Raw genomic sequence first — 21,248 nt, 5'->3', positions numbered from 1 at the left:
ACCAGGAAACTTCAAACCTCTTTGCGAGCGGCACCCGCGAAGCGGGGGCCGCGAGAGGTTATGGACGATGCAGGGGGCGTGGCACTGGGAGGGGGCGCGGCTCCCTCGGGAAGAGGACCAGCTGTTGATGTTGCTTGCTGGTCCTCGCAGTCCCGGGGCCGCACCTCTCACCTCCTCTGCGGCCTCACTCTCGCGCTGCTCCTAGCGTCGGTGGAATGTCCTGGAAAGCGGCAGGTATGGAAATGAGCTGCTCCTGCAGCGAGTAACAGAGTTCTGGGCACCAGGAAACTTCAAACCTCTTTGCGAGCGGCCTTTGTCTATTTTCACCCTAATATCTCACAATGATCGTCATTTCCACCCTGGCCCCTCTGCCTCCTTAGACCCTAATATTGCCCAGCAATCCTCATTTTAACCCTGTTGCTCTCTCCTTATACACTAGTATTGCCCAGCAATCCTCATTTTAACCCTGTCGCTCTCTCCTTATACACTAGTATTGCCCAGCAATCCTCATTTTAACCCTGTCGCTCTCTCCTTATACACTAGTATTGCCCAGCGATCCTCATTTTAACCCTGTCGCTCTCCTTATACACTAGTATTGCCCAGTGATCCTCATTTTAACCCTGTCCCCTCTATCTCCTCACACTCAATTATCTCCCAGTGATCCCCATTTTAACCATTGGCTGTTGTTTCCTTACACCCTAATATTTAACACTTATTATCATTTTAACCCTGGCCTCTCTGTCTTTATCTAAGGCCTCCCCCATGTTCACTCCTCTCAGCCCTGTGTATCTAGATTCATCTCTTCCCCTCCACACACTAGGAGGAGAATGGACTTGTGTACATGTTTGAAAAGTAGATGCATGGATTCTAGCCTGAAGTCTTGTATGCTTGATGCCTTCTGCCACTCTTCTGAACAATCTTTGTTTCCTCTAGAATGCGTCACCCTGAAAAACTGGATGAACAAAGTATTTCTAATGTGGTTTCATGGATAAGCAAGGGGAGAGCCTACAGTGAGGAGGTAGACAAGAATTTCAAAGAGGACACACAGAAAGCAGCTGTGCTGAGTAACCTGAGGAATGAGGGCACTTTCCAAGATGGTAAGACACAACTTCCTCCGCTTGCACACTTACACCACTTTCAGTGTTACATACACAATCCCTCATTTGACTTGGTCATAAAGTGGCCAAAAAGGTATTGACACTTTATAAAACCCTCCAAAAAGCACATCTCCAGCTTGTTGGAGTATTGATTTTACAGATTGCACTTTGTTTCAGACTGCACTGGTCTGAGCCACACTGAGAATCCGCCTCGTCATTAGTTCTTCAATTAGCAAGTGAGGACCCAGAATTATTAGTAAGTGAATGCCCCTCCAAAAGTATTTTGTTTTTCCCCTCACCTTGTTTAAACAGAGCACCCGCTGGTGCAATCCTTTTTTTTTTACACTGTTCACATCATACTCTGAGTGAACATCACTGCAGTAGAATATATAGGTTATGTTATGTGAGGTCTATTCGTACAGCTGGCTAATCAGCTTTTGTGGCATCTGGAGTTCGTAGGTGGGAAGGCATTTTCTTTTTTTATTTACTCCCCACCCATAACCCCTATAAAGCACACATCCTGCTTGTACAACTTTAAAAAAATCTATAATCCTAATTCTAAAAGTAATATTGAATTTAATACTATACAATTAATTTACAATATAGCCTTATAGCCCGCCGAGGAGGGCTATACCGGCTATTAAAGGCCCTCTCCAGCGTTAAAGGCCCCGAGCCGAAGGCGAGGGCCTTTAACAAGGGAGAGGGACTTTAATAGCGGTATAGCCCATCTACGAAGGGCTATAAGGCTATTAGAACATTATGTCACTAGAGGACAGAATGTTATAACAAAAATGAACAAAGCCTTATGGGAGCGTGAGGGGATTGGAATCTCCTCAGGCTCCCTGAAGCCTCTGTTCACAGCCAGAGCTGTGAACAAAGAAACATTGGAATGTTGGAATGTTGGAATGTTGGTGCTCCAGGCTTATACCAGCCATTATAAGCCCAGAGCACTCCATTGTTTTCAATGGAGCTCCCAACATCCCAATGTTCTAATATCATTTAAATTACTCCCAACTGAACTGCTATAAACCCACGATCCCGCTCCTAAAAAAAAATACTAAACAGATTTAAATTACATTTAAGACAAAAACACTTTAAAAAAATTACCGAATTTTTCGCTTAATTTTTAAGAGATATAAAAAAACACAGTTTAACTGACACATTTCAGTTACTTATATAGCTGTACATTGTATTTCATGATTTTTATAACAGGGTCCTGTAGACAACTAGCAACAAATATTACAGTGCACAATAGTGATTTTATCAAAGCCTTTCGTAATCAACCGATCAGCTCTATAGGCCCGATCCTTGGTTTGCCACCAGGACCAGCTCAGTCCTGCTGTAGGAGCTTTGCCATAACCAAAAAGTGAAACACAGGTAAATGTTTTAGTGGACTCACATGCATGTGACCCACATCAAATTATCATCATCCTCATTGATAACTTTATTGCGGTCATAGACCATAAAAGCACAAATAAAATGTGTACATACACAGGATAAAATAAATAAATAATGAAAAGTACATGGTTTAAAAATTATTAAACAGTAAGTTATCAAGGGAAAGGTTGCAGACATCACAATTAATCACAATTTATCACAATTCATTAAAGTGAGCCTTCTGCGCCACATACCGTGTAAAAACCGTTAAACCGCAAACACAATAAAAGGGGAGGTGTCATATCTTAAAAATCTAGCAGCTTGTACACATTGCCTTAGGCCAAGACTTCTGCATAATGGTACCAGCCAGCATCTCCGTATTATACTATAAGCTGGGCAGAAGAATAAAATGTGAAATACATCCTCTTTAATATTGTTACAAACTGGGCAAGTTCCTTCCTTTCGTCCGTCCCATTTACAAGTGAAAGCCCCAATAGGTAGGCATCCATGTCTTAATTGTGTATAGAGTTTTCTTGCAAGGGGAGGCTGTATTAAGTCCAAAAACTCCTTCCTTTTGGACACGAGTTTTACCTGAACAAATCAAAATCTGTACTTGGAGTCTAAGCCCCTCTCAGTAGCACTCTAAAAGCATTTATGTTGATGACATGAGGTCAGGTGACGACTGAGCTGCCAAGCCAAGTCCGTCTAGATCCCTGTAGCCCTGGGCATCGCATATTGCTCTCAAACACCAAACTGCATTCTGAAGTCCAAAGTTATTGATGGAAGGGAAGGGTACAAGGCCTACAATACACTACTGCCCTCCTTCCAGCTGTACGTCTACCAGGGAAAAAAGAATAAATGATTTACATAGCAGACACTAACCGCAATACAATGTCATGTGTGATGTCATGTGTGTGCACCTGAAAGTTGAAGCTCAGGCAGCCATATAGTTGCTTGTTGAGGCACCTGAATAAATAAACAAAATATTCAAAGCTGCATGGGGGAGAAGCAGTTTTTCTTTGGAAGAAGACAACTTCTGCCCAATTAAAACATGTAATCCTGGCTACAAACGTGGTCGGAGCCAAAGACAGCGCTCTCTGTAATAGTCTTGCAAGCTCTTGTTTAGGTTGATCACTTTATGTCAGACGTCAGCTGAAACTGCTAAAAATAAATACCTCAGTAGATGGTAAGGTATGGTCATAAATGGAAAGAGTGTCTGTAGCAAAGTGCCTCTTTATATAGTTAGCCCCCACTTTTTGCCTAATGCAATTTCAACTGTAAGCACACTGGGTCCCTACTAACCAGTGCCTTTTCTACTTTCCTAAAATTGTAACCCAATTAGCACAACTACGGTGCCCCTGTAAGTCCCAGTACATTGTACATCTGGTCCCCAGGGCATGGTGACAGAAGAAGTTCCCCTAGGATCCCTCACCCAGACTAGGCAGTGATGCTATTGCAGGCCGCCCGTACAGGTGCAGGACAAACCAAAGAGTCAACATGACACAGCTCTGTGTGCCATGTCACCCTCACATTGCATAAGACATAGGGCTGAAGGCCTTCAGTAGGTGTGGCTTACCTAAGGCTAGGTACACTATACCCTATGTGAGGGCCTATCAGCATGAGCAGATATCTAGTACATTCTGGGTTTTGTGAGTGAGCAGGGAAGCCATTAAGACTACATGGGCTGGATACTCATCAACACAAGTTTCTTAGCTCCATGATGGCTTCCCTGATTTCTAAGATCTTGTCCTAAATCCAATACTGGCATCAGCACAGATTTATTATTAATACACTCACACAAGAGCCACTGCTAGAGGGTCCCCTGAAACCTGCAAACTCTGGTGTTGTCTCTTTCTAGTGGTAGCCAGTCTGCATCACCAGACATGTTTCTGGACCCCTGGGTAGAGAGCAGAGGTGGAGGGGGTCACACCTTACCCTCTCCAGCATGTACTTTGGCAGAAGCAGGAGTTTCAAAGGACCTGCTGCCTTTGAACCATGCCCCCATTCTCTTCTGTTAGAAGCAGATGGTGACACCCCCAGTATTGCCCCACTTTTGGTAGGAGGATTGGCAGGAACATTTGGTAAAGTAGAAGATGGGTCTGCCTGCACTCTGTACTACCCCTTAGGTGAGGCAAACCCCGTTTTTCACTATCCACTATCTTTAGGATGGGGCTAGTAGCCTATTAGGAGTCAAGGTATGTCCACTTTCCACATGGAGTGAGCATAAGGAGGATGACCTGACTCCACATTTGACAGACACAAGAAGACAATGGAAGACCACTGCAGTTCAAGAACTGAAGATGCAATGCAGAAGAAACTGGCACAAACCCCTGGCAAGGACTCAACCTTTGCAACCTGCTGTTTCTCCTAAAACCTACGAGGCTTCCAAGAACCGTCGGAGCCCACCAGTCTTCTGCAAATTGCCAAGGACCTAGCTTTGAGCTAGAGGCTTTAGTCCCCAGCATCCACCAGTAAAGATACCACCATGGTTGAGGACTGGTACAATCCATGTCGACACGACTCACCACTGAAAGAAACATTGCAGCATCCCAGGCCTGTTGGTTCACCAGTCCGGTGGAACCAACCCTTACATGCCTCCATCAACTCAAGAGATCCTCTCAGCACAACAAACGATGCTGGAGAAAGCCCTGTTGCTGAGAGCCTGTACTCTCCTGCCACTGGCGTCAACAGTGTAAAGCAGCACTGTTCACATGACCACCTCTTCCATGACAGTCTGTCCTGCATCACAGCTGTGATCCTTGAAACAAGCGTTCACATGGAACTCATTTCTAAAAACGTTTTAGTTGCACAGACCTTTCTGTGTTGAGTTAATCTTTTTATCAACATTTTAATCCAATCAACAATGTTTTTAGTAGAGAATAGTGGAAAATATTGAAGCACACCCAGCATTTATGAATACCTACAGTTCAGCACTGCTGAGTTTTATTAGACAACACTTTATGTATTTTCAAAAATTCTTCAGAAAACAATTTTTGAGTGTTTCTCAAAAAAGAAAGTAAGAACGAATAGACCCCAGGTGCGAAGAAAAACCAAAACCGAAATGAAGAAAAACAGTGAGGAAGAATGTGAACATCCACTATATATTGGTTGCTATATATATAAAGCCATCTGCTAATATTCAATACAATCAAGGACACTGGGAATTAATCATTGTATTACAGTTATAGAAACCAGTCTGTCTTTGTACATGTGTCGACAGTGTTTCAACCCTTAACATATAATACAAGAGTCTCATCAGGCCTGAAATGTGCTTTGCTGGCTGGTTATGTAGGGAGTCAGGTCCGCATGGTGGGGACGCACTCAGGAGTTGTAAAAAGTAATTTTGCCTGGCTGATTAAGGCAACTTCTGTTATGGACTTGCAAGGGGCCAAAATCCCCTTACTAGTTCCTTGAAAAATCAAGGAGCAGCTGTGGAAGGCTCTCACCAATCTAACAATGTCCTGCAGAATAAACATGGAAGAGTAGCTGTGGTAGGCTCTAAATAATGTGGCAATGTCCTTATAGGGCAATGTTGTGCTCCTATTTGGGCTGCTGTGCGGCTCTCCTAAAGGCCACTCTCCTGGTTGAGGAAGCAATCTACTCCGCTGCCAGGGATCTCCGATACCAGCACCCACGACCTTGGGTACTCCTGATCCATGTACAACTTGTCTGCCTTCTGTAGCGGAGTCCTGGGCACCCAAAGACCTTGATCCCACCAGTTTAAACAACCTCTGACCTTCCACTGTACCATTGTCAACCATAATTCCTCAGCAGTGTCCTCCTTCGCATGACCGCAATGGTAACTTAGTCTGCGGTCTCTCGCTATTCCAATCCACCCCATCCTCCAGCAACTACTGGGTTGGCGGTGTTTTGAATCCATTCACTTCCAGTGACCTGCTGTCTTCGACTGCGACGGTAACGGTGTTGGCAGTCTACTGAACTTCATTCTAGCTATACACTTTGATTGCTGTACGCGCCGACCGCAAGGTAATAATTTGATAGTATCAACGGCCGAGTGCCTAGATGCTGAAAGAACTGCATACTTTGAACTGCACTGTATTCACTTCAATAAGCACAAATATATAAAGTATTTATTCAAATATTGAAAATGTCCAAAGTATATTTCCTATTTGATGTTTTGCTTCTCGAAACATAAATGAAGATACTTGCTATTTCTATACAACATTGGTCTCAACTTCTTCTGGTGTGTGTGTCTTATTTATTGCCTCTGTGTGTACAACAAATGCTTGACACTTTCCTCTGTTAAGCCTAACTGCTCGCCCATGGTACCACAAAAAGAGAGTTAGAATTATCTACTTGTTGCCCTATCTTTCTCTGGAGATTTCTTGCCCTCTCGACATAGGGGCCCATTACGATGTTGGGTGGAAACTTCCTGCCATTCGCCGTCTCGGAATCATGTCCGACCAACCGACTCACGGTCGGCAGTTCCACCTGACCGATTATGATGTGACCGAACACTGTTCCGTTGGAGTCACACTGTTTCCTATGGGAGGTTGTGCTCCGCCCGACAACACAGGCTCCTATGGGGGAAATGGGGTGATTGCAGAAAAACCTGCACCCTGCCGCAGGCTCCCCACAGTGCCTGACACACATTGCAGGATTTTACAGGAGGCCCTTAGGTACCCTCTCGGCCAACACGCATAGACTATGGAGGCAAGGGGGCCCTGCTTGGGGCCCCCAAAGTCCCTTTTTGAAAGCCTTTTTGTGTCAGACAGGCCTACTCGGAAAGGCTATTGGAAATATACATCGTGGTTGGTCGAACAGAAACACTGTCCATAGAGATGCACAATGAGGTTCTGACCGACATGAATACTCCAAGAGCAAGTCGGAACTGATTCGGAATGACCGACCGGTTGATGTTCCAACCGCGAACATCGTAATCGGTCGGTCAGAATGTGAACCAACCAAGTCCGTCAGAAGGGTTCCGACACAGTCAAGGAGATTCCTACTGTCGGGAGGTGACTTTCTGCCCAACAGCGTAATGTGCCTCCTAGTGTACTTCATTTTAGTACACTGTAGAGTAAGGCAGTATCTTACAGTGTCAATGCTCCAAGAATCAGTGGGCCTGAGACTCTCAGCTGTTGGAATCTTACTGTCTGACCACCCGACCCAGAAGAGGTGAAATCAGCTGCAAGCAAAATGGTTAGCAGTCAGTGCATGGAAGCAATGGCATTAATAGACAAGATTTGCTAGATTGCCGTATGCAGATGTTAAACACTTATGAAGACCATCAAACTAGTTCTGTTGATTGAAGGTAAAAAATACAACTCTTGTAATGTCCCTATAACAAAAGGAACCAGATTCTGCTGCAAACCCACTCTATTGCCAAGGACCTCCTTTTTAGACTTTTGCTTTCAGAGTTGAGTTTCAAAATATCTGTGGCAGGAATTCTGCCTACCTGGGATGGCAACACTGATATAAATATCAAATTTACAGCCCCAGCCACAGCCCAGTAGAATCTTCATCATGGTACTGCTACAAGGAATAAGACTGTAGTGCCCGAGGATAGATGGGTATGGATGATGTACTGGCTGTTGGCTAACACTGACCGGCAAAGACACACAGAAGATGTGCAATACTCACATCCACACACCCATACTTGACACACCTCTGTTAACAACATAGGGACAGATTTACAACCCGGTCACACAACACAGCACCCTAAGTTGCTGTGCTGTGCTACATGATGAAGAGGAGTAAAACTCCTCTTATAGAGAGATATGGCTCTCTCCTCCTGTCTCCCTAGCGTTGGTGCACAATCAGCCACGCACACACCTTTTGTCCAAAGTGCAGCAGCGTCTGTGTGAACCTAGCATAAGGTACCCTTCCAGTACAATACACTATGCCTGGTCAAACTGTAAGTACTTGTTCTACTTTGTATGTGTGCTGTAAAGTGCAGCACAAATACAAAGTCAGAAAAGAAAGGAGAAGGAAAGGCATTTCTCCTTTTAAATCCTGCTTGAAAGTCCTGCTTGGTGCAAAACCGTGTTTGCTATTGTTAGTAGATAGGGGTTTGCATAAAAAAGCATATCTGGTAGTACAGGAACACCCATTTACCATCTTTGCAACACTCCTCTGATGCAGGGTAATGCACAGCAGTGCTATGCGCTGTTTTCCTTACCTTTAGGCAACTTTCCAGCTCAACAGCTCAAAACAAGTTTTGCGCTGGAAAGAGAATCTATCAAAAATGTTTTGCACAGATTTGCATTTATTTTCTTTTTTTGTAAATTCTTTTTATTGTGTATATATCACAACTAGGAGAACATAGTGAAAAAAGCATTCTCAACCAAACCCTCAGGCATTGCAGCATACATTCATATAATCCAATTCAATGACACGTGTAGACATGGAGTGCAGTATGAGTTTCCCTTATCATTACACAACCATTGCTCTTTGTAAGGCATCGGCTCCCCCCACACCCGGCAGTCAGGTGCACCCTCAAGGTACAGATACTGGTCTTTTTGACAAGGATCAATTTAACTTGCAGATATTGGAGATATTGTCCCTTAGTGTGTCAAAAGAAGGAGGGGTGATCAGGAGCTCTTTTCAGTATAGTGTCCATGCTTCACAAATGATAGCAAAATCACAAGAGACACTGTTCCAAGTAGAGGGTGCAAAGTGTCACCCAGACTGAAAAAAGAGGAACGGTATAAAGTAGGAAAGATCTAGAAGAGGAGGGTGAAAAAGAGAGAGGCAGTGGTTCATCCCCAGTATCAAGGATCTAATCCCAAAGGGAAGGGCCAAGTCTTGCCTCTTAGTTGCCCTCACACACCCCGAAGGATGATATGCTTCATCATCAGGCCTTTGCTCCCCGTCGGACGGGTGCGGCAATGCTCGACGGGGCCCCGAAGGGTCTCTTTGATGGAGATCTTTTAAGATAAAAGCTGTTTGGTGAGTGTGGGTGTGTGGGGTGGATCCAGTGAGAAAGTAGTGAGGTGCGTGCAAGAGTAGATACAATTACCTAGTGCGGTACGCCTGATAGGTTAAAAAACCAGAAGGTTGATGAGTTACAATGAGGCCTAATGTGCCCGTGTAACTTAACACAAGGTTGAAATGTTTCACGCCTTAATTGTCCAAATGATCAGTGGCGTTTCTTCAGGATCTAACTAATGTGGTGAATGTGCACGACAGAAAAGGAGGGGTTCCAGGGTGGTAACCCACACAATTGTGAGGTGGCTTGGGGTAGACCGCAGGGTAAGTGTCCCTAAAATGTGGTCTGCAATCTCAGTTTGTTGATATGCCCAAGCACGAAAAGGTACACACTTGGGATGAAAAAAAAGGGGGAGAGCGGAAGGGAAATAAAAAAAGCCCATGCGTCAGGCGCCTTATGCCAAATGTGTGTGTTAAATCTTTGCACTAACTGTAAGGTTGCGTCACTGACATCGTGACCAGACCAAAAGCAGACGAACATTTGAAAGAACAAAGATGGTCAGACATAGTTACTATCAACATCAAGTGGTGTCGGCAGGGAGACAAGGTAGCGCTGTGTCATGTACAGGCGTTACAGATCGTGACCACGGCAACCATGGTATACCGCCAGCCCACCGGTAGTTGTTGCTGTGGGCATAATCCCTCCTGGAAACCAGGGTACAGCAAGATAAGTGACGCGCGCCGCCTGGTGCGCACCCAGCTTGGAGCGGTAACTGGTGTTGAACCCCTCACAAAGCGGGTGGCGCTAGCCATGCGGTAACGTCACTGCATCACGCATTAAACCAAAACTACCCAGGAGGTGCTGGCGAGACTTGGTAAATACATACACAAAGCATCTCTGCTGGATTTAAAAGTAAGGGCTGTGCCCTGCTTACCCTCACAAAGCAGGGGAGAAGTGTTCCACGGCTAATCACCGCTGGATGCCCGCACCCTATTTACTATATATGGGGGAGAAAAAAAGCGAAAGCGGTCAGAGTTATAATGAAGACAGGCTCCGGCAATGCGGGGACGCTGTCATAAGTCTAATACACACTACATGGTTAGCGCATGTCCCCACCATCACAGTGGTTTTTACTCATGGTTGCCTTGGGTGCTGGCTCATGTGCACCTACCCTCTACCAGCAGCTGCCTGTAGTGAGGATATTTGGAGCCTTCGCCTAGAATTGATAAGAAACCAGGCTGTAGAGGAAGGCATCTCTTTCTTCCTCTGTGGCATACGTGTTGTGCCTAGTCACCCGTTTAAGCTTATTGCACATGTGTAAGGGAGAGAGTCTGAAGGCGGAGGTGCACATGCGCTAGGAAGGGGCCACTGCAGTGCGTGTGTTAGTGGAGTAGTGGCCCTGGGTTAGGTGGTCAGATTAAAAACACTGTGGCCAATTAGATATTATATAGTGATAAAGTTCGACAACCGATGAACGGCCTGTGTCAGTTAGCATGTCTAATGATGTTGTTTTGGCTCCCTTGAAGGTGGTATGCGTTACTCTAAAGCACAGAAGTCCAGGGTGGCCTAACCATGATAAACCCAATGTGGGGAGTGTGCATAGAATCCCAGAGATTTGAAACAGTGCACTCGTGTCTCGGTGATGCCTCAATCTCATGACAGATGAAGGCACTGATAGTATGCTCAATTAGAATTCAGTGTGGGACTGTTCGGGATGTACATATGCCGTGATGTATCACCCACCCCCAGGTGGGTCAATGTCTAGTTTCCGAAAACAAGTGTAATCAAATGAAAGCCAGGGCCCAAACTGTGGATGGGGAGGGGGAGGAGAGGGAGGGGGAGGTGGGAGGGGAGAGAGATGTGTTTGGGGGCTCAGGGTTGATTGAGCTGCCGCTGGTCGCATAGTGGCAGACGTCATATTGTTTGTTGCTGGTGTCCCCAGTGTGGGATCCAAGTCTATAGTTCCACCCATGGTATTTCATCATTTAGTCCATGGATATGTGTCTGTAAGCGAAACACCCACCATTATTCCTGGCATAGGAGGGCCTGTGTGTTCCAGGTGGGTCTTGCTTCCAGGACTGTCCATGCCAGTTGGTCACAGTTGTGACCCACCTCTAGATAGTGGTTGATCAATTTGGGGCTGTCCTTCCCCGTCGTATGGTACTCTTGTGCTCGCTTATTTGTATCCTGACTGGGCGGGACGTCATGCTGATGTATCTCAACCCACATGGGCATGTGATGAGGTATACTCAGTTCTTGGTATTGCAATTGGTGTGCCCCTGTTGTTCCCACGTGAAATCGCCCAGGGTTAGTGTCTTCGTCTGGGTTGTGGTGGGACAAGCATTACAATTGCCACATGGATGGTACCCTGAAACTGGTGGTAGGTTCCCGAGTGTGGAATTCTGAGCGCTCCTCCTTTTGTTCAGTGGGTGTGGATTAACCAGGGTATCCCAAAGGTTGAACGTCCTCTTAAATGCAAAGCATGATTTTTCAAGACTCAGTGCATCAGCATTCAAGGTTTTCCAGTTCCGTCTGATAATGTTCTTCACTTTGTTCGATAAAGGAGTGAAGGTGGTGACACATGTGAGGATTTTGCTTGATTCTTTCTCTTTGGTTTCGAGAAGGGCCTGTCTGTTGTTATTCCTTGCATGTTTCCTCGCCTTTTTTACCACTCTCGCCGGGTGGTGTCTTTCCAGGAGTTTCTCCTCAAGGTGTTCAGTCTCTGTTTCAAAGTCCTGGGTGGTGGGGCAGTTATGTCATATCCGTAGGAAATGGCCATATGGGAGATTTTCACATAAGGCCTTGGGATGATGGCTCCGGAAGTCTAGCAGACTGTTGCAATCAGTGGTTTTCCTGTGCAGTGTCGTCCTGAGTATGCCCTCATCAAGGATGATCTTGAGGTCCAAGAATGGGATGGTATACTCACTAATGGTACCAGTGAACCAGAGGTGTTGATTGAGTCCATTGATCCACTCCAAGAAGGAGTCCTCTCCACACTACCAAGACATTGTCTATGTACCTTTTGCCTGTAATAAGGTTGTCCTTGTTTAGGTTGTCATCGGAAAATATATTCCTGGCCATGTACAGGCCTGTCAAGCTCAGCGCAAAAGTGCTGCCACGGCTGGTGCCCTGTACCTGATGAAAGACCGATGTTTTGTACATAAAAAAGTTGTGTTTAAGGGCAATGGTGATCAACAAAATGCATGTCTAGAAGTTAAACGTTATTCAGCTGTAAAGGAAGAAAACAAAAATCAGACCTAGAGGCAGTTTAAGAGTTTGGAACAGAGTGCCCTGGCGGTCAAACTGATGTTTCGCTAGCCTGATTTACAGACGGTTGTACCTTAACCCCATTATTTACTGAGGATGTTCCACCACCAGCACTGAGACCTGATTTTTGTTATTTGTGGTTCTTTGCTCTTACATCTTGATCACATTTTTTCTACATAAGGTACTGTTGAAAAGTCATCCTGTGTGCCCTGTGCAGCCCCATTTTTTGCTGACTGGTACTGGTGGTATCTGACTGACTGTCCCCGATCTCTCTTCCAGTGCCAGTGCCATAGTAAAAACACAATGCAAATATAATGAAAACACCTTCATACATTAGGGTACACTATGGTTTAGGGAACACCTATAATTGGCATGACTTACAAGTCACTAGTACATAATAGGGCAGGGGGCTGGAAACAACCTTTAAGTTCCTGGTATATAATAGGGCATGGTACTTTAGAAGCCGGCAGCCTTTTTGCACTTGCAAGAGGGCACTGCTGAGAGCCTTAGGTCAGTTTAAAAACAACCTGCTGTTGCAGCACTGCTTTTGGAAAATTGTGCCCAAACTTGACTTTGGTGGAAAAGGCTTTTACAATTTAATTTACAATATTTTTGCATATTTGGCACCCCCAGATTTTCTCCTAGGTGTCCAAGGGGTGGGGGGTCAGGTAACTATAAGCAGGGTCATTATAAAAGATTGTTTATAGGCCCTAGTGTTGGAGAAATGGCACAGTTGATTTTCCCCATTGTGGATCCTCATCCCCAAAGGATAACATGGCAATAGTTTATGAGCTCATATTTATTGATCACAAACAAAGACAAATATCATTCAAGAACTTATGAGAATGGCATTGATAAACCAACAATATGTTATAGTTGAATTTATCATAAAGTGTTCACAAAAGTAGGTGTGTAAGACAGAATTCAGCCTTCCTGAGGTCACTTCTGATTGTTCAGAGTTAACAGGCTTAGCCAGGCCTTTTGATTAAGTGATAAGTGTCTCACCCTGAAGAGGGGCTATCTGTTAGCATGAGGTCTCCTCCACAGGAATGCCAGAGCAGGGGGAGGGGTCAAAAAATGTATTCTTTAAAGGAAGAATAGGACAGGCAGACAGACCAGGTCCATCTACCTCCCTCAACCTCTGACCCAGCCAGATGGCAGGTTTAATAAAGGAATTTGCACATTTTAGGGGGAACAGAACTATGGAAATGAGCCACAATGGAGGTTGGTTTAATTCGATCATGCTCCTCTGCTGAGACTTCAGCCATATTGCATTTTGGAAAAATAGTGCTTTCTGTGAGACCATTATGCCACACTTTGGAGAAAGTGATAGTACTCTAGGTTGTTTCCCTGCACCTCATTAAGTAAGAGTGCCCTCCTGCTTGACCCCAGAGAACACTGAATAAATAACAGAGAGGAGCAGAGCTACTCAAATCTGCTGAAGAAGGGTCCATGCAGAGACTGGATTTGTCCTACCAGGCCTTGAACTCCGACTGACTGTGTCTGCTGCACAATCTGGAACAACAGCCCTTTGTTTGTACCTTGCTTCTAAAGGACTCAAGAGGGGACTCCCTTCAAGATACAGGTTAACAGAGCTCACCTGGATCATCACCACCAACAGTCCTCAGCTTGGAATGTGTCCAGTGAATTTGCAAGGGTTTTGATGGATTGCGTTTTTTAGACTTTGGAACGCCCAGAGGAATTTCAGGAAGAAGTCCTGGAAGTTTGGAGCAACTTTTGAAAAAAGCCCCAGAGGTGGACTGACTCGACCCGGACCATAAAGCCGTCTACCCTCTACTGCAAGCCAAGAGGCCCAGTTAGGACATCCCACTGAAAAAATCCAGTGGTCCGACATTCAAAGTTTGAGCGGGATCTTGCGAAAATTGAAGCTGACGAACCCTAATTGACTCCAGCCTCTTGAGGATCGAGGGAGCCTAGCAGAACATGCTCCAGAAAAGTTTCTAATTGGTGTAGCCGTGCAGGGTTCCTTCTTGTTTTGGTGTCATTTTAAAGAAACAAATATTTCATTCTTTTTTTAATTGATGTTGGATTTTTATTTTGTGTTGTGTCTTAATTATATAATGAATTGGTGTTTTTAAATGCTTTACATTTCTGTCTCTTATGTTAAGCCTGCCTGCTCCCAGCCAAGCTACCAAGTGTTGAGCATGGGAATAATTTTCTAAGACCCATTCTGAGCACCCAAATGGGTTATTGGACTGATTGTCCGTGGTAGATATACATTTAACACTACTAATAACCCACCTTCCAACAGATGCCCATGCAAAATTTGTGTCCTTTTTACTCAACATCCTTTGGATTGATGATACACCTTGCAAGAACCAAGGAAATATGCAAAATATAACTACATTTTGTTTTTCTTGGGAAACATTCAACAAAGTGTTGTGCAAGAAAGCATGTGTTTTCTTCTAACAAGAGCGTTAATTATAACTTTGCTGTGCTAGGAGCAGCATCTGTGCAGCTTTCATAAACAGGCACAGTTGTATGAAGAAACATTTTTTCTATCATAGGTTGTTTATTTTTCTAAGAGGTAGTCCATTTTCTTCTCCTTTTTATGGTTCAAACCTACTTGCAGTTTCTAGCTGAATCAAGTGTAAAACTCATGGGTGAACGCAGAAAGCTATGCATTTCTGAAAAGTGGACAACCTTCAAAATTCAGCAAGGGGTCATTTGTGGAGATCGCACAAGGGTTTGCCAAATAAACTATTGAAATAAAAAATGATGAACATGAGTAGGAAAAAAGCCATTTGTGAAAATATTCTCATCTGCAGCATCTTGTCATGATAGCCAATTTACAAAATCAATACAGCATTAGGTTTGATAGACCCTTCTGGTTAAGCCAATATATATAGGTTTGTAGGTTCTTCAAAAATGTGACACCCACAGCCAAAAATTGAGATGCACGTACAGTGATTTCTGCTCCAATTCATATGCTAAGAAAGGAAGAATTAAAAATGGGTATGAAGGAAACCTATGCATTTCTGAAATGCATCCAACATACTGAATTTGAGGGGTTATTTGAACACCTCTGAATTTGTGGTTACCCAAATGAACATGATTCGAAGGTTATTAGGTAAAATGTCCTCTTTCTTGCACACTGGCCTACATTTGGAAGACACAAATGCAAAGAAATCCCATTGGTAATTACTATTCCGTATTCCCACACATCCCCCAATACAAACGGTACCCCACTTGTGTACCTGGGCATAGTACGGGTGACACAAAAATAAACCCATGATCCGAAGACATCATATTTTACGCAGCAAAACCAATTTCTTTTTTTTAACGATGTGGTTTAGCTGAGGACTTTGGGCCCCAGTTTAGTTGAAGCCCAGCATCTTAGCCAATTCCACCTCCTCAGAACACCCCCCCCGTCACCCAGACCTCACTGTGCAGCATTTTAAAAACATTTACATATTTGCGCTTCCAATGTTTTCTTTTATTCGTCAAATGTGTCCCTAAAGGCTTCTTATCAAACCCGTAAGGCTATTTCATACCCCATTGTTTACCTTTTCCATTGCTTTCTGCCTCCTTCCTCTGTTTCTGTTGTGGGGTCAGTGCATCCCTATTCCCAGATGCTGCCACTTTACCGGGCCCAACACTTTGTTTTGCATTTTTCAACACATCTTCCACTGAGACACACCCTCTCTCAGGCTACATCCTTACTTCTTGTTGACCAGTTTTGCTTACCATAGCTATATCCTCCTTGTCCTGCACCCACACTTCTGTAGAATTCCCCCCTCCCATGAGCTTCACCAATCCCAACCACCTGCTCTCCTCTTCATCATTTGATGAACACCCCCCTCCTTCCCTCTCCCCACCATGAATGAGCTGTGACATTGCACCCCACACTGTAAGACACTACATTCTCTCCTCCTGTTTCCACACCCTCCTACCACTGCCCTGAAGAGTTTCAGACACCCACAATTGTCCCATGGCCTCAGTACATTTGTTCTGCTGCCTTGGCTTCTTTCTCACCTAAACATCAGGAGAGAGTGCCTGGGAGGGGAGGGCTTTGGGGCTTCAAACACTTCACACAATTCATCTACATCCATATTTGGCCAACTCATCTCTGGCATCCACAAGATGTGGTTTCATGAAACAGTTCAGCAGTTTTGCTGCTGAGGGCTTTGGGTCTGTAATGTAGTGAGTTTAGGGGGTGAGATTCACTGCTTTTCAGTATTTCTCAGGGACCAGCCCTGTATGAAGACCCCCACCATCAACATTGTCATCCATTTCAATTACGTGTGTTTTTTTTTCTTTCAGGAATCATGCGAGCCAAAAAGCTCAATCCAGCACTGGAACAAATTTTTGAGAAGTTTAAATTTACAGAAACATCCCAGCGCTGAGGAAGCGCCAGTGCCTGGTACTCCTCGAAGAGACAGAGAAGAGACGACTGTTCACAATGCTTAAATATTTTGGAATATTGCACATGTCCAGCTCACCTATTCATATATTAGATTCACACCATCTGTGGAAATATTCTCTTCTAGTGTGTACTTTGCAGTGTCCCTTAAGTCTTAATTCTTTGTGTGGTGGTGTTATGAATAGTAGTATGTTAATAAAATACCAGTAAGCTTCATTACTCTCATTATGGTTTCCACGAGCAAAAATACGATGGAGGGCAAAATGTGCATGTTAAAGCTGAGTGCAACTCTTAAGCCACCCAACCACCATACACAGCAACATCTTTCCCTCAGAGGCGTTAGTAAATACTTTGTCCTGATTGGTTCCCAATAAAGGTAGCAACAGGATCAAAAACCCTGGCCTCACACTAAGAGGCAAGAAGAATTCGGGGCGTAAATTAAAACAGGGTGGCAGAGTAATTGTCTCCATTGTCCTGACAGAGGGGCTGCCCCCAATCTGAGAAGTGACCGCCAAGCATACGTCACGGCGGCGGCGCCTGTCAACGTGTTCCATCAGCAAGTGCCCTGTGCAACCTGTGAGAACATGAGTGGTGTGAGCCATGTACGAAAAGAGGTGTGGAACATCAGTGGGAGAAGGTTTTCATTCCTTGGAAGATAAGGAGATGCAATGCACTTTATTATGCACTTAAATACGTTATTGTATTCGTCCAGTACAATATGTGCCTCGTGCTGGCTTGGAACTGGTGCAGCCTCAGGTCACCACGTGGTACTGGCGCAAATCACCTAACCCTACTTTTGTAAATCAACCATCTGCTTTGAGAGTTTGCTCCAGTGTGGAGTGAACGTATGTCCATTGCCTCTCCCTTACTTCTGGACATTTCCAATCTTGCAGTCCCCGCCTTTTCTCCACCCACCGTGAAGCATCTTCTTGCTCTGGGAGCGGCCTTCTCAAGACATGTTTCACACCAGGAGGGCACACATGTCCAGCATGTCCCAGGCTCGTGCACATGTGAGTGTTCATGGATGTACAGATTCAGTCTCACATCTGTGCGTGAAAGTGTTTTGTAAAGTGTGTCCTACGCTCTCTTATCCCCTCACTACTAACAGTTCAATGTAACTCCTGCAACTGGCAAGAGAACAGCAAATGCATAACGTGGCGACGAGAGCAAGGGACTTATCGAAGTCTGCCTGTGACATGGAATGCTTCCTTCTCTGGGACTCCTTTGCAGAAGCTGTTAATACCATGCCTAATGTTTGGAAAAAATAAGAGTAACTCTCCAGAAGTGCCAATGTACCAAAGGTTTCTTAAGATGCTGAGCGAGGAAGGGGTTAGGTCTGGGGAGGCAGATCCTATCTTCTCTGCTTCATGATTCTGGCAGCTCCTGTAGGAGCAGTACTGTCCTGCAGTCCCCGACCGCCTGCGACAGTCTCCAGCTAAAAAAAAAGACCAGTTAAAAAAAAATTAAAGAATAGACATAATCGAGCACGCCAGTGTTGTGATATTATGTTCCTTCATTATATACATTTCAGGGGAGATTTAGGTCACCATTAGTTCAAGAATGATATTTTAGTCATCACATGTCTTTAAATCAAACACTTTTACTAAGTTTCACAAAACTAGTCTCATAAAAATGTGTCTATTAGTATTCTTCGTTTTAGGGTTTTTATATCTGTGACGATTGAATACAATAATTTATCAATGTAATTAATCAGCAATTCAAATTCATTCTAATTGTTTCTCTGACTACTCAAAATGTTTTTAAAAGATTTGACTTATTTGCTTAACTTTACATCTACTATTAAAGTGCTCTGAAAATGGTCTTAGTCTGTAACAAATGTGTTATATTCATCATACATACTCTATCAAGGAAAGATTGCACATTACCTGAAACAGCAGGAATTCCTATATAAATGCTGTCACATATGTGTTAATTTCAATTTAGGATACTTAGCAACCTTCAGCGTTGTGCCCGATCCAAAGTAAGATGCCACATGGGCGTTCTCCTACTACTGGTAGCAATGCATGTTAAGAGTCCGCAGTATGGAATTTCTTCATGGCAAACATGGCTTCGGAGCGCAATTAAAATTCTCAGCAGTGTCAACACCTGCATATATCTTTTCTCTGACTCACTACAAAAGAGATCCAATGTGCAATGATGCACATCAATCAATCAATTAGCGCATTTATAGAGTGCACTACTCACCTGTGAGGGTCTCAAGATGCAGGGGTTGGTGGGGATTCAGGCACCTCCGGTCATCTGAAAAGCCAAGTCTTGAGGCTCCTTCTGAATTCTTGCAGTGTGGGGCTTTGTCTGATGTTGAAGAGGAGTTTCTTCCAGGTATTGGCTGTGATGTAGGAGAAGCATCTGCCTACCATTCTGGCTCTGTATATGCGTGTGATTTTGGCCATGGGTAAGTCAGCGGAGCAGAGGCTTCTCTCGGGCGCTTAGAAGGAGAGTCTTTCATTGACGTATTGGGGTCCAGTGTTGTGGAGGGCTTTATAGGTGTGTGTGAGCAGCTTGAAGGTCACTCTTTTTTGACGGGGAGCCTGTGGAGGTCTTGTAGGTGCTGGGTGATGTGGTCTTGTCTTGGGATGCTGAGGACAAGTCTGGCTGCTGCGTTCTGGACGGTCTGGAGTTTGTGGAATAGAGATTTGTTGATTCCGGCATAGAGGGCATTCCCATAATCCAGCTTGCTGGTAATGAGTGCATGAGTGACGGTCTTCCTGGATTCGGGTAAATCCATTTGAAGGTCTTGCGGACTATGCAGAGGGTGTTGAAGCATGTGGAGGATACAATGTTGATCTGTCTGTACATGTTGAGGGAGGAGTCAAGAATGATGCCCAGGTTGCAGGTGTTGTCCGTGGGAGTGTCACCGAGGACAGGGGGCCACCAGGTGCTGTTTCATGATGAGGGGGTCGATCGAAGGATGAGGACGTCCGTTTTCTGCGAGTTGAGCTTCAGGTAGCTGCTGCTCATCCAGGTTGTGATGTTTTTTATTCCTTCCTGGAAGTTGTGCCTGGTGATGTCGGGTCCCTTAGTGAGGGTGAGGATGAGCTGGGTCTCATCAGCGTAGTATACTATACTGAGTCCCTATAATCAGTGGCTTGGCACCTTGTCCACATGTCTGTCGTCAGGTGGATAGTGTGAACAGCACTTTGCTGGAGAGTTCGATCATCAACCTTGGTGAAATAGAACTGGCTAGGAACGTTCCATTTCAGGCACAAATTCAAGAAAACCTGTTATGTTATGTTATGTTATGTTATTTATTTCTTCTATAGCGCACGGCTACTCCAAAGGAGCATCCCGGCGCTTTAGCGAAGGAAACTTATGCAGAGTAACAAACATAACAACTAAAAGCTGAAAGAAGAGAAGAAACCAAAAAAGAAAAAAACCCTATACAGAAAAGAGCCAGGTCTTTAATTCCTTTCTGAAAACCCACCCCTTCCACAACAGAAAAAGGGAGGAGGTCCACTGCAAACATTTTAGCCAGCTTTGCATAGTACAAATGTGCCATAGGGTGGTTTCATTCATACTGCCCGTTCAGCCTAACCATGGCAAGAATACTAGCCTGGATTTTTTTTTCTGGTGTCACTGATGCAGGTGACTTTTTGAGAGTAGCTTTTTGTAGGCTCAATGTGCATTTCAGCAGGGTAGTCATTGTACTCTCTTGGCTTGGTGTCTCAACCTTAGTCTTGTGCTATTGCTGATATGGGGGATAACACTGCACTGCTGGGGACAAGGCTACTTTGCGTAACAAAAAGCTCTTCCTCTTGTTTACCTTCCATAGTGATTGGATAGGAATCCCTGCTCAGCCTTTCACCTCCTTCACCAACAACACTTGCAGTTTTTGGCCACTAAGTTGCTAGTCCCACTGGATCATGTGATGTTTTCTCAAAATGGGTTGTTTGACCTCCAGCCCCATAGTTTCTACCAAGCTTACCTCGACTAGCATTTGCTTTGCAAATGGCAATGTTCAGCTCCTTCTTGCTAACCATAAAGAAGTCTCAAACTGTGGATGTCAACTTTCTGATGCTGCTGGTGCCCTACTAATGTAGGATAATCTTCCATTAGGAGGGCATTTTGACGCTTGACACTTTGCAGTACATACTTCTACTGAGGTGGTTGTGGATTTAGGTTGCTGTTGGGACCTTGCAAATATGGAAGCTGCTGGTACTGGTTGTGGTATATGTGGTTCCACACCCCTCAGAGCAAGTTGGAATGGGATAAC

At 44.6% G+C, this 21,248-nt stretch overlaps 1 protein-coding gene across 1 annotated transcript in view; it reads left to right on the top strand.

Moving 5' to 3' along the window:
• The window catches only part of LOC144826926 (uncharacterized), a 120,728-nt gene extending 103,495 nt beyond the window's left edge, over positions 1 to 17,233 (top strand). The window contains exons 8-9 of the mRNA XM_078685385.1: positions 934 to 1,097; positions 16,918 to 17,233. Of these exons, the coding sequence (XP_078541511.1) occupies positions 934 to 1,097; positions 16,918 to 17,000 (247 nt within the window). The 3' untranslated portion in view covers positions 17,001 to 17,233. The remainder of the gene's footprint in view (positions 1 to 933; positions 1,098 to 16,917) is intronic.
• The last annotated feature ends 4,015 nt before the right edge of the window (positions 17,234 to 21,248 follow it).

This window comes from Lissotriton helveticus, chromosome 4_1, assembly GCF_964261635.1.
Source record: "Lissotriton helveticus chromosome 4_1, aLisHel1.1, whole genome shotgun sequence".
Classification (NCBI taxonomy): domain Eukaryota; kingdom Metazoa; phylum Chordata; class Amphibia; order Caudata; family Salamandridae; genus Lissotriton; species Lissotriton helveticus.
Note: the sequence above shows the minus strand (reverse complement) of the source record. Positions and strands in the feature narration are given on the sequence as shown.